We start from the raw sequence: 24,575 nt of genomic DNA, 5'->3' as shown, positions 1-24,575 counted from the left end.
GCCCATAAAGTCCCTTCTCTGAGAAGTCCTCCGTCCGTTTCCCATCGGCAACCCGGGCTCTCCCGCGCGCTCTGGGGGTTCAGGTTGTAGTCACTCCCGTGCCGCGGCAGGAGTTCAGGCGTCGCGGGAAGGGACCCCAGCGGGGAAGGGACCCGAGCGGGGAAGGGGCCTCAGGAACGGCTTCCTCGGACAAACAGCGACGCCGTCCGCGTGTTCGGCAGGTTGCGGAGCTGAACGAAGGGGCGAATGTTTGTGACATCCTTCAAAGATAACCGTTAACTAAACCGCAGCTTTCTCCAGTGCACTGTTACTCAGTTTTCCTCAAAATCTTCTGTTTTCCTCAGCAGGGACCACCCCTCATGTGAGCCTTGAACAAAATTCTTGACTCTAGAACTTTTCCGGGCACAGGGGGCACAGAACAAGGCAGCCGGGTTCCGTTCTGTCAACGGCCGACGGTTTCCGGTGCCGAGGCCCGCACGGCAGAGCGCAGAGGCGCCCTGAGCGGACCCTGCAGGGGCTGAGAGGGGCAAGCCCTCCTGGGCGTGCGTGCGTGCGTGCGTGCGTGCGTGCGTGCGTGCGTGCGTGCGTGCCGAGAGGGCGCAGGAGCCTCACGCGGCTGCGCTCCTTCCCGCCCGCAGCCACGTTTCCGAGAACCTGTCCCTGTGAAGTACTCAGAGATCAGTCCTGCGTAAACGAATTACTCAAACAGAACAAATGTATGTCAGAGAAAATAGATCCACCGAGCGTAGTGAAATACACTTTCCTCATTGTGGAATGAACACCGTTTTTAGCACTTACCTTTATGCCACATGATTTTGTTCGCATATTACGTTATATCAGTGTTCTGATTTAACCTCATTTAAGTCAGTAGGAAAGTCAAAATAGGTAAAAACTGATGTATTTTAAAATAGATATTTACTTAACATAAAATTCGCACTTTCTAAAGAATTGACCACAGATAGCTTATAGTTTGCTGCTTCTTGATTCAAAATTCTTTTTAGACAAAAATGTTATTCCCCTATGATGTCTTGATAACGTAAAATTGAATACATCACTGTCACATCCGTAATTCTAGTAATGAAACCTCCTTCGTTTGGACCACTTAGTCATTCCATTGATACTCATTTGCATGTATTAAAGCACTATGGCAACACATTCATTTATTCAACGCTAATATATAAATGTGTTTTATTTTAAGACAAGCCTATTACCAAATAATGTATAAAATTACGAAACAAAACCTCGCTGAATGCCCACACGAGACACTGTTGCGCAGTCATTCCATCTACCCCCCGTGCCTGACCCGCGGGTCGGCGCAGGCCCCCCGTCCGTGTTCGCGGCTGCGCTCGGCGTGGGGCGTGGGCAGGAGCGGCTTCTCAGTTCACAGGGGTTGGTTAGATCGCGACTGAGGCACACGGAGCAGAACCTCTGTGGGAGCAGTGGAGCTCGGCAATAAGACCGCATCCCGCTACTTTGAGGAGTTGCTGTATCCCAGAGTGCATTGTTTGATTTGGAAACATCCAAACCTGCAACATTTACTACAGTTGTATTTGGCCATCCCAATGACATTGTTTCTGCTGTAAGTAAAACATGTATTTCAGGTTCAGGAACAAGTGCTACACCTAGGTATAATCAGCAGAAATACATTTAAGTTCTTCCCACTTTTACCAGTATTAACCAATCAGAAGTGAATGGTAAAATTTCTTGAATGAATACAACCATTCGTAAGAAAGAATACTGTACTTAAGGGAGAGTATGTGTAAAGTAGCGAAGAAGTCGTTTTACTGTTACGCCTGTGGGACCGTGAAAGCCGGCGAGCAAGAGTGGCAGTGGCTCTAGAGCACGGTCCGAGGGGGAAGTGGAACCCGTGCACGTGAGCGGTTTTCGCACTGCGAGACCCTCGCTCTGGCGTCGCCCTTACCTTAGACCGTGTTCTTCTGAGCGCTCCCGCGGCAGCTCTGCCCCCTATGTTTATTACTACGTTTATTACTTCAGAGGGTGGAATGTCTTAGGGGCCTTCTAAAAGTTTCAAAGGATAAGATGTAGGAGGCTCCTGTTAGACCAGGTCTAAGTCTAGAAAGACTAAAAACTTGCATTAGCTAGCGTTTGTGTCATCGTGTATCTCATTTTAACAAGCGTGTGAGACCGAGGCAGCCAAGAGCAGCATGGCCCCTATTTGAACAAATGCAGAAATGCAGTCTTCTAAGGGGTTTTCAAGGGACCAGCCTCAAACCAGACAGCCAATAAACGGGGAAGCCTTTGAGCTCGGGAAGGGGCCCCACTCTTAGTGTCACGCCCTGCCCGCCTCCAAGCGGCAGGACACTGTCTCTGTCTCACGGAGAGCCGTGCTTTGGAAAGCTCTGGGGGGACGTTATCACCACTCAGTGAGACAGGCAGGCTTCATGGCACAGCACAACGTGTCGTTGGCCTGTTTTGCTTCAATACATTTGACGTGATTTACTGCAAACTGATGCTTTAGATTGCTTGTAGGCAAGTGGCTACAAACGTATTAACACATTAAATACTTCACCACCATTAAATTGCCTAAAGGACAACGGTCGGCCCCTGAATTCCGTCCTCCACAGATCGATCATGTTGCGTGAAGAAATGAGGACGAAAGGAGTGGGGCAGTCTCAGCCTGGAGGGGTTCAAGTCTTATGCAAATCATCCGTTTAGCTAGCGAGCCAGTGTTGGGGTTCACATACACGATGCTGTTGTTCGGCGCCTGTAAATGAGCCCTCAGATGTGAGTCATCCTTGTTGAGACTTTTTATAGAGACAGTTTCTTTCTAGTCTTGAAAAGGCAAGGAAATTCGGTTCCACTACTTGGACACTAATGATTTGCATTTCCCAAGGAGAATTGAATTAGGTTTTATTAGCAGATTGGGCCTATAACTTTTAAGGCCCAGTTTTATTAGATTATCACACATCAGCATTAGCAAATTGTAAACTTTACTGAAATATAGAAATACAAGCCAAAAATCAAGGCTTAGAATTCTGGAAACTTGGGAAGATGTGTTACCCTAGAGAAGTTATACTACTGACTTGGGAAAACACGTTAAGTGGTTTACTTCCCGTTGACATTTAGCGGGAAGAAAGTCGGCGACAGAGCTGCCCCCATTAAGTCTGTGTTAATTTTCAGTCTGCTGACCTGAGCAGAGTGTTTGGAGACATGCACATTAGCTGTGCATGAAGTCCAAAGGTGCCCCACAGAAAACCAGATTTAAGATCAAATTTATGTTCACTTTATTAGGACTTCATTTAGGGGAAGAAATGTAGCATACCTGAGCCTATAAATAAAAAAGTAATCTGAATATGACTAGATCCTATAAAAATGTTAAGAGATCAATTATGGTGCAGCTTTGTACTGAAGAAATGGGAGTTAATCCAGTCGTGACTGAGAAGTTAATTATATCACTGCCATTTAAGGGTGATTATCTAGTGTTAAAGTTCATAAGTTTTTATATGTATTAATTGCCTTACTTTGGCTGTACAGATGTATAAAAATTAGTTGTAAATTTAAATGGAAAGAAAATTGAAAGTCCTTCAGCAAACATGACTGCTTTTGTATATATTATTTGACCTATGAAATACTCTTATTTTCCAAAAAATTATGAGGTTTCTTAAAGGAGTAGTATGCAAATGGCCATTATAAAGGCTTGCTTAATCATATCCCAGTGATAAGAATAAAAATGTAAGCAATCTGATCAATACACACCATCACCCGTCCCAAAAAACAAACGAGAGAGGAAAACAGAGCAAGTCACCTTTTCCGTCCTTGAGGTCTGGATTCAATGATACTGGGCTTACCCTAAACTCAGGGACTTTTCCTAATTTAAAGTTGATTTATTCTAGCCCAACTGTGTTTTGATTGAATTAACAATGTGATTTAAGTATTTATGAACAATTTAAAAAAATTTTATGTTAGAAATGCTAAACCAAATATTTTTTCTTAGATTTTTTTTTAAAAAACAGATGAAACCTAGAGGCTGTGGGTTTTAAAACGTAATATTAATTAATTCCCGTAGTCTCCATGGCCCTTCCAGATGTGCTATTACCGATAGCTCACCCCCAGATGTGGGCTGTGCAGGCTCTGTAAACTGATTTGCACTTATTTTGAATGGGGATTAGACAGATTGCTGATGAATTATTAAAGTAAATGTATTGCCAAATAAATCTAAGAGCAAAATATTGAACTGCAGTAAATGAGAAAGGAATGTGCACATACAGACCTGCCTGCTTTCCTAAGTTCAGCAGTTCCCTTCTCAGTTTCAACCGAAAGAAAAGTTTCATTTTTTTTGTTATTGTGTTAAAGAAGAAAAAATGGTCTATAAAACTGCTTACAGAAGTATCTAAGACAAAAACAAGGAAATATAATGTTCTAAACTCAGCCGGTCCAAACCACTTGAGCAGCTATGACAGCTCATAAAACAGAGTAGTTTTTAACTGGGCTCTGTTTTACATTGCCAGAGTGAATTTTCCTCGCAGGAAGTAGCCAGAGGGTTTATTTAGTTTCCAGTCCGCGGCTTTGATCTTTCTGTACTGTCACATCTCGGGTTACATAGCTCTTTTTCACTGCAGTAAATCTGCAACAGTTAATGAGAATAAAATTTCCTCCTCCTTACTGATGCATGCTGTTAAATGCCAAACCACAGCCAACTGCGTATTTGCAGAATTTCAGCTACAATGTATGAAAACAGTGCAATCAGTTTAATCTTGTTGTCTTTGTAATTCATTTTATTGGGCTTTCTTTCTTTCTAAGTGACCTACTTTATCAAGTCAGTGGTTGCAAGGCCAAACCCGGGAGAAAGTTTTAGGATGGTACCAAACAGAGGAAGACGGGCTTGTGCGGAGGAGGCGGGTGCGGGCGCGAGCTCACTCTTGCACGCTGCCGCCGAGGTGCGTCGTGGGTCTGCTCGAAGGTTCCTGCAAGAGCAAGCCTTGCTTCCTCCTTCAGTAAAGTGGTTTGTTTGTTGCCGCCTCGATTACGGTGCATGCTCGGTCTCGACATGAATTCTCATTGGGTGTTTACTTAATGTCAGAACATTATTTTTAGTTTCTGATTAAAGATTCCATAGTATTTAATGGAATTGGAAGGATTTCAAAAAACTCGATCTATTCTTAAAGTAAAAATAACATTGTTATGAGCATCTTACCAAGTGGGGCCTTATACCTATTAGAAATACTATAAATATTTATAAAATAAATCAAAGGAAATTTAAAATCACACCTAAGCAAACTATTTTATATGTCATTAAACATGCATGTTGATGCTGAACCACAATAAAATCTCATGCTTTTTATTTGCTTTTTTGCTACGAAAGAGCAAATAAAACCTCTTGGTTGAGGCATTATTGGATTCAATTAATATATGTTGTTAAATTTATTTTTCGCTCATACCTTTCATCTTTGTTACAGTCTGATTTTGTGGTTGGTAACTGGAACTTATCCCTGTCAAGAAATTCACTCTTAGAAAGCTATTTCCGATGATAGCCATTGACAAATACATGTTATGAATATTATACATTTATATAGGTCATAATGACATTTAAGTATGAAGTATTCTAAAGTACATAGAAGAAGGAAATCAGCTTCTAGTTTCTCACCACTGGAGTCACACTGGCTGGTGTCCCAGCCCTCTGATTCCACAGAAGAAATCATTTGTATTCTCATAAAAGTCAAAATGTTGTGTATAAATCAACAGTATGTAATACCCATTCTTTGACTTAGATAACTATCATAAAACAGTAACTAAAATTGTATTGACACTCGGAATAACATTTCTAAATTAGGGGCAATAAGGTCAGATTTCCTGGTAACTAGAGGACCCCTTTGGAAAAGTGCCTCCTGTTAGTCACCCCAACAAGAAAGGATGGTTTCAAATTTTGAAAGAGAAGGGTGCAGCACTGAACTGGGCCTTCCCGGAAGGTGTTAGCTAGAACGCAGAAATGTTGAACCTTAAAGTAAGCCTGTCTGTGTGTGCTTAATCTGCAACATCCTAGTTTCCACGTGGAAGAAAGAGGGGGAGGCTGAGACAGACTGCAGGCCATCATATCCGCCCGGGGTGCCGGGCGGGACTGTTCTGGGGGCTGCAGCCTCCTTTCTCCGTACCGTTTCAGGCTGCGCCAGACTGTTAGTCCGTCATCCATCCAGTACTCTGGATTCGAGAGTCCACAGAAGACTTCTGCACAAAATAAACATTAATTTTAAAAAGTTTCTATTCTGTAAAAAAGAAAAATATTAAGTGAAATTGTTTAAGTGTGCTTCCCCACACACCCTCCTCCAAGCGGCCCGAGGTCCCCACCCCTGGGGTCTCCACCCCCCCCCAACCCAGTGCGCCTCCCTCCGGTCTAATTAGTCCCCAGCAGCATCTGTCCCGCCTCCTCAGACCGCCCACCGGTTGCAGCTCCCCAGAGACGCTGTTTTCCCGCTCGCCCTCCCCCCCGCCTCCCGCTCCATGCCTCCCCAGCGTTCTCTGCTGGGCATCCCTCCGAGTAGTCGCCCTGTTCTGTGTCCACCTCGTCTGGGGGGGGCCTCTTCTCTTACTGCCCCCCCCCCCACCTGGAGGGTGTCACTCAGGCCCCGTGGCTTTCGGCACTACCCGCCAGCACGGGTTCCCACCTGAGACCTCCCTCTGGGCGCCGCCAGCCTGCCTTCCTCCCCGCCACCCAGCACAGCCAGTCGCGTGTAGGTCGAAACCTTCAAACCCAACTTTCGCTCTCGCGCGTGCGGACAGGCCCCGCCCCTCGCCTTCCTTGGCCACCGTTCGGCAGGCCAAGCCATCGCCTTTGGAGTCCACCTGGGTCCCTCCCTCGTCCTCACCAACTGCCTGTCCCCGTGCCCACCACCCGTTAAGTCTTGTTTCCATTTCTAGACGGTGTCCCAAATTGCGCTGTTTTTCCATTTCCACCGTTGGCACCCTAGTCTGAGCCGCCCTTGTCTGTCCCCTGATTAACGTCCGTGCATCTGCACTCACCGGCCCACGCAGTGCCTTTTCTCTCTGTGACCGAGCTGGTCGGCTGAAACCGGGGCACGTGCCCCGCCTGCCGTCAGTGCTCCCCACGCCCCGACCATGAGATGTGAATTCCCACCGGGCCGACAGAGCCCTGCGGCTCCTGACAGTGCGTCCCCAGCCCCTCCCCTGCCCGGGCCCCAGGGGCTCACCAAGTCCACTGGTTTGGGGGGCTCTCTTCCGCTCCCACACGCACCCAGTTCTCGCTCACTTTGGCACCTTTGTGCTTCAGTTGAATACCCTTCTGACTTTCTGAGTGACTCGTTTGCTCTTTCAAGTCATGCCTCAGAGTCTGTCCCTGACCCTCAGAGACGCTCCTCCCCGCCCGCCCCCCCCCCGCCAGTGGCTGTCTCCACGGCTCCTAACCCCATGTGTCCAGGTGCCCTCGTTCAGCTCCCTTCTCCACGAGGGTGTCGGCTCCAGAAGACCGGGAGCTCGGCCGTCCCCTTCGTGGGTGTGCCCCCTGCCTGGCACACACCAGGGTCCCCGGGGGTGCTCGTGTGACCGGTGAGGTCCCCAGGGCGGAGCGGGTGCTCGCTCACACGCGTCTCCCTCCGCGCTGCCTGTGCCGTGGGCTGCTTCCAGTGTGAACTGTTTTTACAGTGTCTGTCTTTTATAGTTAATCTTGACTGTTTCGGTGTCATACTTTAAATGCACAGTGCTTGTAGTACAGGGTGGGGTTTGTGTTGAGTGTGTGCAGAATCCGGATTTTATGCACACACAGCTACACACACACAGTGTTACGGGCTTGCATTGTGACGTTGTTGCAGGAACCTGTGCTGTGTAAGACAAGACGTCTTTTAACTTGCAGTGTTTTGTAGAGAGGAAGACGCCCATCTTCATCGCTAAGATCTGGGTAAGAAACTCTCAGTCCACGTGTGTTCCACCACCACAGATGTAATTGGACGGACTGAGAAGTGCTTCCCTGCACAGAGTAGAAGCATTCTCTGCCACACTTTCTTTTCATCACTGGGAAAAGAAACCTTCATTGTCCCAGTATTAACAGGAGTTGCGTTACTTTGATCAAATGGCCTGTGTTCTGTAGAAACATTTTCTATGTTCTACTCGATCTTGTTTCTGTCCTATTAGGGGATCTTAACTAATGACCTCTTAGTAACCAGTGAGTGAGAAATATAGCATATATATTGTTGGAGAGTGTTATTGCCAAAGATACTTCTAACTTTCGATGTTTCTGTGATGAGCAACTAAATTAACTTTGTAGAGTAAAAAATAAAGATATAACCAAGGTAAGGATGTGCACTTAATGTTTTCTTTTTAACATTAGCATTTTCTATATTTAGTAACCTTTTTCATTGACAAGGACTTGGATGGGCCCCAGGAGTGTAGAGATGCGTAAGAAACAATCCTTTTTCTCTTGAGAAGCTTATAGTTAGTACAGGGTTAAAATACAAGTTCTTGATATGACTTAAAACACAATATTCTTTATCAACTTTTCTCTTTTTGAAAATATTCAGGGTAATAATGTTATCAGGTTTAGAAAAGAAATGAAAGGGTTAACTACAAGCACAGTGCCCATCTTGGGGCATCGGTGGTCTTCTGTGTGTTCCTGTCGACCTTTGCGTTACTCCACACCTCCACACCGTGTGTGTGTGTGTGTGTGTGTGTGTGTGTGTGTGAGAAACACACATCTCAGACAGTTCTGGATTGTCCTTGGTCTTAAGAGGACACAGAATTAATCATCTTTGAAAAAGAATGCCACATTCTCTTAAATGATAAACACTTTAAAAAAATATGCTCTTTGGAGTGTTATCGATCATTAACTTCCATTACAAATTATTATACCTTTAGTATTTTTTTAATTGATTGATTTAGAGAGAGGAAGGGGGGAGAGAGCGAGAGGGAGAGAGAGAGAAAGAGAAACATCAATTTGTTGTTCAGCTTATTCATGCTTTCACTGATTGTTTCTTATTTGTGCCCTGACCCAGGATCGAACCCACAACCTTGACTTATTGCGACAATGTTCTAAGCAAATGAGCTACCTGGCCAGGGCCATACCTTCGGTATTTTCTCAGAGAAAAAAAAATCAGATAATCTGATGAATGTTATATGTGTATCATATATCAAAGCTGGAAAAAAGTTAAAGATACTATGATGAATTTTCTTAGATAAAAACATATATTTTTAGATTCAGGATTTTTTTTTGTTTGCATTTTATGCCAAGCAGTGCAATTTTTGACAAAGAATCACATTACTATTGAAATATAACTTCCTGAATTATATAGGCTGTTTAATAAAATGCTGTACTTTGATGATCTGGTAATTCACTAGAATTTAGTTACTTCATTATAACAATAAGCTCTTTGGAAGAATTAGCCCAGAAGGAAGCTTGTTGTGGCTTTGTAATAGAGATAATGCTTCTTTAGGAACACATCTGTGTCTTAAAAAACATAATTTGAATAATTGTGAGATTTGAGGAAAGCTGCTTGCTGTATTGGAGTTTATTGTAAATGTTGATTTTTTTGGATGCCCCCCACCTCATGAGCAAAGGTTCACTAGGTAGACACCTTGAGTTTTATGAAGGGAGGGAGGGAGGGGCAAATCATAGCTACTGGTGAATGCTCAAAACTTTAATAGAGTTTTTAGATCACAAAGATTTGTTAAAACGGATCAGGTTTTCTCATTTTAAAGAGGCAGCAACCCTTTGCTGATGATGACTTGGCAAACGGAGGAGATGTCTGGAGGGAAGGGGACTCATCCTGCGCTGTAAGCCCGCAGCCTTTGCCTGGGGGAGCTGTGGGCCAGCACGGCGTCTTGCAGCCCAGCCCCGTGCTCCCTAGCGCCGCTGTCAGCAAAACAGAACTCAGGCCCATTTCAGAGAGACAGGTGTGCTCTCTGGAACAGAGCCTAATTACAAATGCTATTTGTTTTTACATTTGAGAAGAGTATTAGTAGTTTTCTAAACTTCATACTTGTACTATTAAAGTAACCACTGCAGAGTATAAAACCTTTCTGTGTCTACGCTGGCTTCCGTGTAAAAGCTGTGTGTCCCATTTTGGACTCAGAGGCACAGTCAACCGAGGCTTTCTCGGCCCTTCGATTAAGTCAGAGGTTAATGTTCAAGTCTTTTGAGTGGACTTTTATCAGCAGGAGCAAAATCAATGATTTCCTGAGTATCTTCTCGTTTGTGGGCATTAGTCGGCAGGCATCGTGTCTCATGTAATGTAATGTTACATACATATATTTTTAAACCTGTTTTCTTTGTTTATCTTCATCTAAAGTTCACACACCCCACTTTTCCAGAAATTTTTTCCATTTCATGTTCTTCCTAGTCAGAATCAAAACACCTTCCTGTTGGCCTGTCAGAAGTTAAAAGGCAAAGCAATCTTAAAAACGAACCCAGATCTGAGTGGCTAGCACGCAGGGGCTCATGTGGATCCCCTCCAGGGAGGAGGGGGGCGGCGGCTCTGGGCACACGGTTGGGCAAGCATGCTTTGGAGTTGCAGCTGTAACTTAAAATTACACCTTTTCAAACTGATACGAGAAAACCATGAAGCTATGTTTGCATGAATATTAAAACTTCATGCTGAGACAGCTTTTGAAGTGGTGAACGGGAATTCTTAAAAGTCTCTCAACCATTTTTTCAGAGGGTTGCTGGGTCCTGAGGACTTGGTGAGTATTGAGTTATAATTTCACTCAGTTCTCCGTACACACGGAGGCGGGAGGAGGAACTGGTACAGGTTGCTCACTGTTGCAACTTGCCTCTCTCTCTCCGAGTCTGGGGAAGGGAGGTGCTGCTTGCCATCAGCAGGGGGCACCGCAGCCGTTTAAAACAAACCCGCTGGTCACCCCCCCTTGTCCTGCGCACTTGGAGTAGCTCACAGAGAGACACAGGGGACCCTGGAATAAGGCAGGGGTCGGGCGCCCGTCTCCGAGGCAGTCAGAAATCCGCGTGTAACTGAAGCCGGCCCTCCTCGTGCACAGACCCCCACGCAGAGTTTATCCTTGAACAGCGTGGGTCCCGTGCTGGGCCACTGAAAACCGCCTGAGACTGACTGTGGAGTCGGACCTGCATTGTTCAAGGGCCAAGGCACCCGAGTGTGAGCCCAAAACACCCCTGTTGTGCGTGTGGTCCCCCAGGTGTGCCCAACATTCCCACCTCCGTGCAGAAGTCCCCTCGTAGTCGCCCCGTTGCACTTCCAAGGCCCAGATTGTCAGGGTGACCCAACCCCAAGGCCATGAACGCCCCAGAATGAACAGAGCCCACCCTGAACCCTCCTGTGGCCTGTGCCCTTTCCAAAGAGGAGCCAACACGGTAGCCGTGAGCCTGCGCGTGCGGGTTGTGTGCCGCGTGAGAGGGGATGGTTTCCGTGCAACGCCTGGAAGTCTTACCTTGATTTGCTACTTTCAAACAAACGCCCTGAATATAAAACCAGATGAAAATGCATCGCTAAGGTGTTGACTCGATTGCGTCAGTGATGACAGAGCGTGCGAAGAGCTCTGATCGAGGAACCATTGACACAAGCATCCTGCCGCTCTCACGGGGGCGGTAAAGGAGGGTGCGACGGGCCGGGGCATCGTTTCAACACAGCAACACTTAGTTGCCTGGGTGCAGGTGCTGCCTCTGCGGGCTCTGGATGAGCCCTGGGAGGGCGCACACTGCGCGGAAGCAGTGCGCCAGGTGGGGGCGGTAGAGAGCTCTCCGCTGTCAGGACCAGGGCAGGGGCCGAGGTGGCCCGGGTTCCCAGGGAAGGGTGTCGTTTCTGTGCGTCATGGCACTGCCACCGCCGGAGGTGGAAGAGGCGCTACTTTGGAAATGTAGCGATCTCACGGCAGAGCGCGGTAAACAGGCACAGCCGCTGTTCTTACGTCACGGAAGTGATCCCGAGAGAGGCAGGCAAAGGTGCAGAGCAAAACAAGCTGTGTCAGTAGAGACAGAAGTCACATTCGGACAGTCTGGTTTCGAGGTCATTGCACCCACTAACAAAAAATTCAGGAGTTGTTCAGTTCATAGTGAAGCTGGTTTTGCTGAATTTAACAAACACAGTTGCAAGTCTTTAAGGGAGAAAAATGCCTATATACATCAGTATTTGAAAAGTTTCCCTATGTTGCTTTGAAGATAATTTTAAAATGTGATAATAGGGTACAAGTCAAAAAACTATGTGACAGGATCGAGCGCTTCCACTGCCCAGTCCGCGCTGACGTGCGTGGTGCCGACTCACGGCGCCCACAGCGTGCTGAACCCCGTTCAGTGGAAATGATAAGGAAACGACTCCTTTCACCATCAAAACACTACGGTCTGGCTGACCGGAGGACCTGAGTCAGTCCGTCCCTGTCCTGACAACCTCGGGCCAGCCCCTGGCGCGGCAGGGAATGCACTTCCCTGGGGTCTGTCTTTGTTTTCACAGATCCAGATCATAACATGGATTCTCAAGGGCCGAGAGCTTGTCAAGTTTAGCCGTGGGTTTACTTCGGTGCCTGTTCTTGCAGTGCCGTGGGCGGTGCCGGTGCCTTGCGCAGCCCAGTGGGGTCCCAGATGCTGCGGAGGGCCCTGGGCGGCTCTGGCAGCCCCTCTGACCTGCGCCGGTCACCGGCGCCACGAGTTAGCAGCCGCAGTGTCTGCCCAGCTCTGCCCAGCACAGCGGACGTGCCTTCGTGTGTGAGCTTGACAGTGTAAAAAGTTAGAGTCAGATTTTCAAACTGTCTTGCTTAGCTATTTTAAATGGTGCACTTTTAGTTTGTTTAACTATTATTTCTATTATAAATACTTGTGCCCTCAGTTTTGGAAACACATTCCTTAGTTTGATTTAGCTACAAACAGGTCTTTACTTACCAGCCATTATTTGGGTTGTATCAGCCAGCGGTAATTTGTAGATTATTTACGCTAAAAAATTGAGACAAGTGAGTGACTAAGCGGACATGACATAAATTGGAAACTTTGAATTAAGCTTCTTATATCTGATAAGACTTCTGAGGGGTTTGTTTTTTTTTTACAATAAACATCTACCCACCTTTTATGTAGGATAGTAAAGGAAAGGGGAAAGTGTCAAAACGACATCAGAGTGTTTCCAGACCATGCTGTTCACTTAGGGACTTGGGAGACAGGGCTCCCCAGAAGCTGAACGGTGACTTCCCAGTGCCGAGAGGCTGGCGTGTCCCGGTGCCGAGAGGCTGGCGTGTCAGCAGGGGCAGCGCGTGGGCTGCACGGCCGCGTTGCCGTGACTGCGTCGGTGCGTCGGGGGCTTCCCGGAGGGAGAGGGGCGTCCACCCCGTCCCTTTCGAGTCCTGCCGCGGTGAGTTAGAGCCTGTTCCGCCTCCTGACCGGGGTCATCCCGACAGCACGTTGTCACTTTAAGGCTCTGGTTGGCGCGCATGTTCCAGTAACCGGAGGCCGTGACTCACGCTCTCACCGGACCACAGAGTTTCCAGTACCGGCATTAACTTTTGAATTATGCGCGAGGCCTTCGACTTCACAGCGTGTTTAGTTTCTTTTCACTTCTTATTAGTATTCTCCAGGACTTAATAGCCCCCTGCTCCCACCTCCAACAAGAGCTCTCCCCTCTGCTCAGCATCAGGGCCCTTTCCGCTCTGGCATGTGCGCTCTCGTTCCCCAAGCAGCGACGGCAAATTGGAAAGTTCAGCTGTCATTCTTGGAGGGTCATAGATCACACTAGCAGCCGGAGTAATCCAAGAGGTTTTAAGTATCATAGCATTTAGTTTAAAGCGAAATTTGCTCTGACAGGGCTGGCAGACCAATAGGAAAAAGAAATATTTGTGCTCGGAGAAGTGCATGTGTAGAGACCAAGAGCATAACTGATGGCTGGAAGTGATTTCAGTCTAAAAAAACAAATCATTAAGAGAGTGCATAGGGGTAAAATACACAGTTCATATTTTAAAGAGTCTCAACACAAACCAGCAACTAAGGTTAGCATTACACAGTAATTAGCTGGGGAGGTGGGGCCTCGGCGCGCTCGGCACCGGACGGCACGGTCCAGCCGCCACCGCGAAAGCACCGCTCCCTCCACCCTACTCTCTGCTCTGGGCCTGCAGTCGCAGCTGCTGCACCTTAAAAACTCAAGTATCTGATAGATCATGTATATGTCGAAGCAGTAACAGACAAACAGTTATTTAAAGGAGGTGCTAATGACTCGGTTTATGGACCCAGGGGTTACTCAAGCAGCTCAGGAAACTCCCCTTCCCTTTTCAAGAAGTCCTTGAACTTGAATGAAGAAATATAACTTAAAGATACTTTCACTAAAAGATTGCTAGAAACAGTTTGAGACCATCAGAGACTCGAGTAAACATTCCCATCTGCTTGATAGCCACATCGGACAGCGTCCAGCAGGCACCTATCAGGGTATTTTGTTTCCCCTGTTAATTGCTGCCAATGAGGAGAAAGAAAATATCTTCTCATGGTTCATTTGTTTCTCCCAAATCCTTGTTCCCTTCCAGAAGCCAATTTTGAGTCACGGGAAGACAAAGCTCACAAACCCTTCCCTTGAACGCGCAGAGCGGGTTCTGCGCGTCGCGCTCGGAGGAGGAAACTGGAAGGGACCTCCAGCGAGATGGCAGGCTGAGTGGGCTTGGAAGGGCCCCTCCAAATACGACGACAATCTGTAATTCGTTCGTGGCCAAATTTGCAAAAATCCACAAAGATAGGAAGCACCCCCAGTGACGCGCATGCACAGAAAAAGAGGCGCTGCAGGAACTCTGGCCTGGGCAGAGGGGCGGGGCGCACTTGGGGGGGGAGGCGGAGCCGCATCCCTGACGGAGGGTCTGGGGCTTCCGACCCTCCCGAGGGCTGCCTTTTCCTTGTCGGTTGAAGACAACCTGTGAGTTGAACTCACCCGCATGCTCCGTGTGCGTGGGGGTGGATCCAGAATTTAAACTGTAGTCACGTTGAGGGAACCCACGTCCAGAAATTACTGTCTTTTCAGGACAGCGAAATCCCCAGGGCCTGGAGAGACGACAGACCAATCAGAGCCTCTCTGTAGAAGTATGTCCAAGCTCAGGGGCCGAGAGACAGGCTGCAGAGACATAGAAATAGATGGAACCGGAACTTGGGCACAGTGAAAAATTACTAAGCTCATACGAGAAGGGGCTGTCATGAAGGAAAATTGCCAGGTGCGGCAGTAAGAGCGAGGATGCCCAAGGACTGGGGTTAACAGAAAAATCCCAGTGCGACTATCAAATATGTGAAAAGTAAAAGGATGGAAAACTCAATGCGATGATGATACAGAATGAAAAAGTGCCAACTGTAACGGCGCCACGTTAAAAGACAATTACAACGGACTCCGGAGCTGGTTGAACAACAGACGAGATGTGTGATGGGAGAAGTGTAAATGGAACGGTACTGCAGGAGCAGCGATTCGGTGGATTTTCTTTAAATGTGTGACTTTTACACACGCTTCCCCATCGTCAGCACAAACCAGCTGTAATCGGAGGCACCTCAGTGTAGTGACTGAATTGAAAGGATCTGCATTTCCCCCCTTAGAATGGACAGATGTCTTTTCTTGGCTTTTTAAAAATAAATTCCACATGAGTTCTTTAAACACTACTCCCCCCTAATGTCACTTGTCCCTGGTTTGGGGGGAAGTGTTACTTGGATTTTACCTAAAGTCGGACTCTGGGTGTAGCCATCTGGTTTACCCCAGTGGACGGAGCGCTGCCAGTCTGCAGGGGAGAGTGGAGGAGAGCCCGGACGGACAGCCGGTGCGGCACCGGCGGGTGGCGCCCAGGGGGGGCGCTCCACTGCTCCTTTCCTCCCGGATGTGGGTGCTCGAGTCCTAGCCCCCTGCATGTGTGTGTATGGCACGTAACCCGAGGGCAGCGAGATGCTGGCGACAGGCTGGCCAGCACTCCAGGGCCACGCCACAGCAGCAGCACCTAAAGGCACACGCCCTGCCGGTCGCCCCTCAGGGTCCGGGACGGTGGCGTCTTCTGCTGCTCGAGAGGCCCCACGGCCACAGAGCTCTGCAGGCGCGCGGGACAGATCCCTGTGTACCTCCGCGTGCGTTTGTTTGTTCCCGTGCGTAAAACGAGGGCACGGTCGTGTGAGGGAGCGGTGGAAACCACATTCTGTCCGGGGTGAGTGCGCCGAGAAGTTCCGAGTTTGGTACGGCTTGCCCTAAACCTTTGTACAGTGCAGCGCTCAGCGGTGAGACAAGCTCTCCATCTACTGGCTGACCCGCCAATTACACTCACCTAGGCCTGCATTTACCAGTGCGTCACTACCCGGATGTTAGGTGTGGTTTTACAAGCATTGTTTCATTCGACCCACACTTCCCGTGACCGTGACCATATGCGCGTGTAAGAGTAGCACGAGGAGGTCATCGCTTCTGCCAGAGGGGCCCCGCCCTTTCTCCGGGACACAGAGGCAGGCGCTCGGCCGTGCGGCCTCGCCTGCGCGGACGCCACAGCCTCTTGGCGACGGGACGGGGCACGTTCTCTCATTAAAGAGCAAACACTGTTTTATCCGCAATTATCCGTGACTTATACAATTTCCAGCCAATTTCTGTACTCTTCCTTTTACTCCCAGTTCCCAAATAGTAAATGTACAACTAAAAACCACATCCTAAAAGAAAAACGCTATTTGGGGCCGTGAAGTAGAGCACCTCTGACCGGTGTTGCCACCGGGGCCGCAGCGGGCGGTCTGAACCAGCCGCAGACGGCCGCCACGCGCTCGCCTCTCCGCGGTCAGCCCCCAGGGCACACACGTAAGCCGTCCCCTTCTTAAAAGCCGTGGACGACTCTCCCAAAGCATGTCGTTCCTACCACGGCGCGTGAAGGACTTTCAGAGCCTGTTCCAGCCTCTTTCCAGCCTCGTCCCCTGCCACCTGCGCCCGTCACACACCTGAGGCTTCGACCCTGCCGCCGCTCTGCTCGGCCCTCCCCTCCTGCTCAGACTCCCACGCTCTCGGAGGCCTCTCTGCCCCTCAAGTGCCACCTGTCCTTTGCGACCCAGCCATCCCCGCAGACAGGTGCATTTTGGATGACCACTCCTTGTCAGACACAGCGATGGATGCTTATGACACAACAGCGAACAAGACACTCGTTTCCCTGCTGGCCTTGCGTCCTCATAGGAAATAAGACCAAAACAGAATGTTGGGAAGTGGCCGATGTATTAAAACCAAGGCGTTTTCCGTGGAGCCTTTCTAGACCCCAAGATTCTTCTGCAACAGTTTGCACATACATCTGATACACTCTCACGTTGTGTTAAATATGTGGGCCTCCTCTGTCCCTCTGTAGCACTTTATAAGTACCCTGGCATCACTCAGCACCGTAGTATCACCAGCACTGTGCTCCCTTTGGCTGCCTCCCGTCTGTGGTCAGGGACTGTGGACTAAGGACCACTATTACAGGGACCTGAGTTTCCATGACAAATCACACTTACGCCGAAGTTACTCTGGTAATCAACTTATAATCTATCTAGAAAGAAGTGTAAACATGCTGATTTTGACTCTATGATCAATATATTGGAGTAACCGATTAAAGAATAGCCTTTTCTCGAAAGTTACCACCATTTCATACCGTTGTGTAACATTCGGGAGAGTTCCCGCTGAGGAAAGCTAGTCCAGGTTAAAGCCTTTCACTTCACAGTCTCAAAGAATTCCAGCCTTGGATTCATCTTATGGGCCACAAAGATGGGTGGTTAATAAGAATCACTCTTCCCTAGTTATAAATTGATTGTCATAAAGGATTTTGTCTTAGATAGAACAGAGTCTCTAAAGAAAGACCCAAATGAAAAATTCAGCATGATGGTTACAAGTGAGAATGTCGCGTGTGTCTGTGTGTGTACGTGCACAGAATGGTACACACCCACATACGTTCAGTGTAAGCCCCTTTGCAGCAATGGCACCTTAGGAAGCTTGTTTAAGATCAGCTCGGTGTCCGCCTGCATTGAGAGAATGAGAAGCAGAATCCCATTAGATTCTATACTGGTCTCAGACCACATTATGAGTAACACATCTTCAGCGTCTTCATTTTAACCAAAACGCTGAGAAAAGTAAACTTATTTTAGTGAGCAAACGAGACGACGAGGGTCTGAGAGGCCGCCTGGCGAGGGGTGAGGAAGCAGGGGTTGTAGAATGGATGCTGAAGGAGAGCGAGACTCCTCGCGCGGCCGCACAGGGCGGTGCTATGACGAATGGACCAGCCCGCAGATTGCCGGGACGGAGAGCCTTCTGACAGTCCCTGTGTCCCTGTCCGGGAGGGGCATGCACCGCCCAGAAGGTGGGGCGAGACCCTGGCGAGGGTGGGGGTGTGGGCGACGTGTACGCAGAGGATTTCTGGGAATGGGCCCGAAGACCCTGTGAGCCTGCGGAGAGAGGGTGGGGCTTAGATTTACTCTTTCCCCCCCGTTTTTTGTAGCACCGCAAATGTGCTCATTGTTTGCCCTGCATTCGTGTTGCTGGCTTGGGGATGTCAGAGGAGGAAAAGACTCCCGTTGCTCTTGTCTAATTCCGATAAAATAACGACACGCTTTTCACTTGCACAGCGCTTTTCACCCGCGGACCCCCAAGTGCTTCTCAAGCACGCACTAGCTCAGCCTCCCAACCGGCCCGAGGTAGGTGGCTCCTTCCCTCCCCGCAGGCCTGCCCGCGGGGCGTGGGGCGCCGGGGACCTCGGGGGCCGGGACTCCTCGCTGGCTGCCGTCCCCTTGTCCTGTGCTGCATGTGACGCGCCGCTTGTCATGCCTGGGTTGCTGCCCCCTCCCCCCATCATCTCGAGTTGAGAATTCTCGTGAATGCTGTTAAAAATGGGTTTGAAGCCTTGTATATATTCCAGAAAGCTAGGTCTTCTGCTTGCTGAATGCTGATTACACTTCCAAATGCTAAAACCTAGGTGTAGTTTTCTGTTTGTTGTTGAATATCAATACAAATTTGGCGTTTATGGAGAATTTATCTTCTTCCTCTCTGGGTGCATTCCCTCCTGGTCTTCTCACGCCCAACAGTGACCGTTGTCGTTGAACTGGAATTACATGTTTTCAGGAAGAGATCTTGCATTTCGGTGCTTTTCTACTTTAAAGGTCCAAAATGTGACACCTGGACATTGAGGATGAGAGTCGAATGACACGACGTGACTGGCCCTGGAAAGGACCGGGGGCCGAGTGGCGGCACGCCCCGATCTGGAGGGACACACAGCTCTCGAGAGCTGGTCGGGAGTGCCAGGAGGGGGCCGTGCACACCCGGAGACACACGTGCCAGGAGGGGGCCGTGCACACCCGGAGACACACGTGCCAGGAGGGGGCTGTGCACACCCGGAGACACACGTGCTGTGCGGGACGAAGTTCCCGCGTCGACAGCCAGACATGCAGGCCTCCCGGCAGCAGCTCGGCCCCACGGGCTGGGGCGCCGTGTGCCCCAGCCCAGACACCCTGGCCCTCGGGGTCCCCGGGGGGGCACGCGGGGCCTTCCGTGCTGTTCACTCCGTGTCTCGGGGGGTCGGAGAGCAGGATTTCTGCGGCCGCACCTCCCTGTTCTGTTCACAGTGTCTGACCTTTTCCGGAAGGACTTACCTAAAGAGTCTGCCCTCTTCCGTTCAAAGGAGCACTTACCCTCGGGCTCTCCTGGTCCGGAGCCAGGTTCCGCGGGAACAAGCCTGCATGCTCTTCCCAGGGGAGCAAGCAGAGGAAATAAATACACGTCCTCGTGTCCCAGAAGAATAAAGGGGCTGCAACTTTCCCCCCTCCTGTGGAAGTTCAGGACCTTGTGTTCCTGACGTCACACTGCACACACCTGTCTCTGCGTAAAGGGGACTTGGTCACGGGACCCTTGCAGGCTCAGCAACGGAAACTCGTCGGTCTGGGTGACATCTTGCTTTCACTGACTTGGGTGCAAATTCTTACCAACAGTGTGACTGACGTTTAAAAAAAAACCATAATATCCACTTGCCAACTCACAACGAAAAGTTAAACCATCAGGCAAATCAGATAACGTCTAGGTTTTTTCTTGACCCTGTTGGCAAGCCGCACGGACAAAGAGGGCCTGGAAGTTTGCCTGTTGGTCGCAGGAATAACGCACAGGAGGCTTTGCCGTGTGACTGTGTTGTGGCCTCAGAATCTCAGGACCTGTATTAGGGCCCCTTCCTCAGTGAGGGCCAGCCTGCCGAGGTGCTCAGATGCTCCCGGCACGGTCAGAGGTCGCCCCGAGGAGTTGCTTGGTCTGGTTCTACCTTTGTGGCCGCTGAGGAGCTCCCACGTGGCAGCCGGACTCCCTTCTGGGCGTCATCTTCCTCTCGGAGGTGGAATTAGCCATATTGCCACCGCCCCTCTCTGAGAGCTTCTGCTTTGAAGATGCCCTCTTTGTGTGCTGATTCGCCGATCTGCCCTGTACTTACTTCCAACTCCTCGAAAGCGGTCTCACGATTGCCCCACCTTGAGAAACATGGACAAAATTAACTGGAGTTTAACCAGAGTCTGCTGCTGCTCAGCCTCAGAAGAGGTGCTCAAGAAAAATGTAAGGAGTGGCAGAGGCCATTGATAAGTAGCAAGATGAAAAAGGACCTTGAACTCCACACACCGTACAGTCACTCTTTGTGGTAGAGAGTTGTTTAGAGGCTGAGTGCTGGGTAGCCTTGCTGCTTCGGGGGAGAGGTTTCCGACAGCCAACTTTTACTCTGATTTTAAACTCACACGTGTGTATCTTAGCTCATGGGATCCATTCATTTCTGAAACGTCTTTAAAGCTACCTCGAGAGTAATATTGTAAAATTTAATCTTCCCATGGGACCAAGGTAGGAGAGGTGTGCTAATATTTTGCCATTTTAAGATAAAATTCGGACTTAAAAATTTCAACCGACATTCAGAAATTATAGATGGAGCCCCCACAAGTTTGATTTATCCAGGATCACACAGTAAAAATGCTAGCCTAAAACTTGCTTCAGAAATTCCTTTCCTTTGAGAGGCAGAGTCACATGAACTAATACGCCCTGCATGGATTACGAAGCTTCACATTTAGTTTTAAGTCCTGTCACAATCCACACATGCGCACACACACACACAATTATTTAAAGCCTCACTATTTTAAGTTGCTTCCAAAGTGTTTTCACCTCATTTTGAGTCGTGAGAAGGCAGTCGGTGGCCATATGAACGTCGTGATTTTGCCGATAAGAGCATCTTCCATCTCCTGCAGTCCCACCTGACCTTAAATCGTTGGAGCGCGCGCATTCCCTCCGAGCTCACAGCCCTGCATCACACGCCGTTTGCTTTGGGTGGAAACGAGCGCCGGCGGCTGCCGCGTGAGCATGCCGGGGCCGCCGCGTCCGTCCGCGAGGCGTCGGGCTTCTCCGACCCCTAAAACGTGCTTGCCGAGCAGATTCTCTTCCAGATGACTTGTTAGTGGAGGAAAGAATCATTTTTTAAAAGGAATAATCAAAGGTCGTCCACTGTCACATTCTCTTTATAACTAAAGGTTCTCTTCGGGCTTCTGTTACTTCCATAGGACAGATGGAACCCAAATTTATGATTAACTTGCTGTTACTCAAAAGAAACATGTGCTATGGAGTAATTTTTTGAACTGAGGAGTCAGAGGGTTGCAGATCAAATCGGGCTAACTCTGACATTCTGTAACATTTCCCGTCTTCTCCCTGTGCTCCCGAGCTTACGGCGCGGTTTGGGCCTCAAACTGCACGGCCTTACTAATAAGAGCGGCTCGGTCCTGCGTCTTCACGTGAAAGAGAGCTCCCTATCAACAGCGAAACTCGATTTCCACTGCTTTATCGTCCCCTGGCATCGTCTGCCCCACCGCTGCCAGCGGGTAAAATCTCTCCACCTTCTGGCGCAAAAGCCCGTGTGAGCCCGACCCACCGGAAGCGTTCCGATCTGTCCTCCTCCTGTCGTGACGGCTGCCCGACGACAGTGGCTCCCCTCACTTCTAACGCACGTTCTTAGACGTGAATGTTTATTATACACGTTTTGTGACTATATTAAATTTTTAAAAGGATTAATAATATCTACATAAATCACTTTCACTGCTGGGAAGAGAATCTTGAAGGTGTAAAGTTCCAGGCATTGTGGGTGTCTGATGAAAAATGTAACTTACTTTTTTTTTCTCTCTCTCTTTCTAGCCTTGGAATGGATGGCTTCGGCCAGTCGGTGGGCCTGCTGGGACGCCCGGCCACGGCGTACGGCTTCCGCCCAGATGACCCTTATTACTACGCCTACGGGCCTCGGTGAAGGCCTTCCCCTCCGTGCGCACGCGTAGCTTAGAGGAAACCTGTGGGGGTTGGGTTGGCTTTGAATGGGGGGCTAATAATGCATGTTGACGCTAGTGTGGGTCTGTGTTTCTTTCATTTTTCCGTGGTGTCAGCTGCAGACTGACTCCACCCCCTGGGCTCGTGCCACGGGCAGCGGGTGCTTGCCCCCCGCTCCCGCACCAAACCGCCTCGGGGTGCTGGAGAGCGCTCCCCCCGAGACTCCAAGCGGACCCCGAAAAGCAGCTAGACTGGAAAACAAACACTGCATTATGTATATTAGGTAACTAATTTAATTTCCATTAAAAAGAAGCATAAAGTACAAATGAATGAGAGAAGGTCGCGTGTCCCTATTTCATGTGTTTCGCTGGGAGTGACGTGCCGATGATGTAGGTGCGCGAGAACTTCATTTCCCCTGCCCCCTTGTGAACCCGAGTATTTCACGCGAGACGTGCTGCCCTGGAAATGCATGCGTGACGCCGCATCTCTCGTCCACGCACGAGCCTAAACGGCTGCCCCCAAAGCTGTCACCGAGGGGTCTCCGTGAACAGTGGGACATGTGCCGACAGCTGTTACGTGCGAGCGCAGCCCTCCAGCCTCTCGCGTCCTTGTCTTCCTGACTTTAATGTAGAAGACCTGGGCATCTATCAGTCTATGACACTAGACAAGTTTTGGGCTTTTACATTTTATTATTTGTGAAATCTAAAGTACTGGAAAACTAATTATAAGTCTCATTGAGGAAAACTAAAGAACAGTGTTTTGCTTACTAAGATACTTATTAAAAGATAGATTTTAGTTAGTAAGAAATGGAAAGACATCATTAATAGTGAGTGTGGAAAATAATTCAATGTTATAAAGCTGAAAATTTCCTTCAAGCAAAGAAAATAGCCGCGATCTAGGGACACCGCCCCGAGCACTCGCCGTGGAAGAGGCTGTGGGGCCCTGAAGGGGATGCGTGGGGCCCAGACCACACGGACCCGTGGCCACGGGCCTCACTGGCCCTCTGCACTGTCAGCTTGCTTTGTATTTTACCAAGAGAATCGTGGAGTGGAAAGAGCCTTGGAAATAACTCAGTCCATCTACCTGTTTGAGAAACCAATCACATAAAAGCCTTAAATACAATCAGCAGATTTCCCAAACCCCCTCCCGGGGATAAGGAAACATGCGATGCCCCTGAGAGAGCATGTGAGCGTGAGATGTGGCTGGTGTCTTCGAGCTTACAGCCCACCTGGTCCTTCTAAGAACGTACGTTTGTCAGCTTGTTGTTGTTGAATTTTATTGATTCTAGGGCGGGGGAAGGGAGCGAGAAAGCGAGCGAGAGAGACATCAATGTGAGAGAGAAACGTCAATCAGTTGCCTCTTGCACACTCCCTGACTGCGGACTGAGCCCACAACCCAGGCACGTGCCCTGACCAGGAATCGAACCTGTGACCTTTCGGTTGGCAGGACAAGGCCCAACCAACTGAGCCACACTGGCTAGGGCTGTCTTAGTTTCTGTTTTAACCATGGAATATTAAAGCTGGCAATGGCCGGGGGAGCAACCCTGTCAGACTAGTTCCGTGGAAAACCCGACGGCCAGGAGAGACGGAATGGTTTGCCCAAGCTTGTCTGTTCGGCCAGTGACAGAGCCTACCTCCCTGCTTCCGACCCGGAGCCTCAGCACTAGGTGTCTTGCCTTATTATCTGTCATCTGTACAAGGTGTAACACACATAATGTCCACAATAAGTGACACTAATAGAAAGACAAAGCAAACATTGTATAGCTTGACTTCCCACACACCATTAAAAGTGATTGAGGAAGAACATCATATGAAGTACCTAGCACATAGTAAGCACTCAACACGTGTTAGCTCCTCTTACCACATTACTGTGTTTTATTTTTTCTTAGAAGCAACAATGATCTGAAGTTATCTTTGTCCATTGCTATGCTTATTGTTTCTCTTTCCCCTTGCACCTCTGCCCCCTCCGGTGCAAGGTCCGCTCAGGGCAGGGAATTGTTCCCCTTGCCGGGGTCTCCCGAGTCTCTGGAGCAGAGGCCGGCACCCAGCGAGCCCTCGCTGAGGCACAGGAGCGCGTGGCAGGCAGAGGGCGGAGCCGTCCGGCTCAAATCCAGACTCACACGCGGCAGTGTGACACTTACCTGTTGGTGGTGGGGCCGCGCGCCTTGGCAAACCAAAGTGACGTCACTAGCACAGAGCTGCTAGCACATCTTCAACTCCTTCACTTAAACAAGACTTTCCTCGGGTCCCTCGGACAACGCACTGTTCTGCAGTGACTGTTCCCTCATTTCCCGGTGGCCAGCAGGGTGCCTGGGACAGAAAGGGTGGGTGTGACATACCTGCGGACTAAATGTAGTCTGTGACGTGGGGCTACACGTTCTAGAACATGTGTGTAGCGTCTGCACAGCCGGGCAGT

General features: G+C 49.2%; 1 protein-coding gene across 2 annotated transcripts in view; it reads left to right on the top strand.

Annotated features, from left to right (window-relative positions):
- KIFAP3 (kinesin associated protein 3) overlaps positions 1-22,490 on the top strand; it is a 103,996-nt gene extending 81,506 nt beyond the window's left edge. The window contains exons 20-21 of one of the 2 annotated variants that reach the window (XM_045838759.1): positions 18,467-18,535; positions 22,035-22,490. In XM_045838759.1, coding sequence (XP_045694715.1) covers positions 18,467-18,512 — 46 coding nt within the window. In that variant the 3' untranslated portion in view covers positions 18,513-18,535; positions 22,035-22,490. The remainder of the gene's footprint in view (positions 1-18,466; positions 18,536-22,034) is intronic. The other variant, XM_045838758.1, reaches the window with a different exon arrangement.
- The last annotated feature ends 2,085 nt before the right edge of the window (positions 22,491-24,575 follow it).

The sequence above is a fragment of the Phyllostomus hastatus genome, unplaced genomic scaffold (assembly GCF_019186645.2).
Source record: "Phyllostomus hastatus isolate PE091 unplaced genomic scaffold, TTU_PhHast_1.1 phas_contig_283, whole genome shotgun sequence".
Classification (NCBI taxonomy): Eukaryota; Metazoa; Chordata; class Mammalia; order Chiroptera; family Phyllostomidae; genus Phyllostomus; species Phyllostomus hastatus.
The sequence above is the reverse complement of the archived record's forward strand: the minus strand, read 5'-3'. Positions and strand labels throughout refer to the sequence as shown.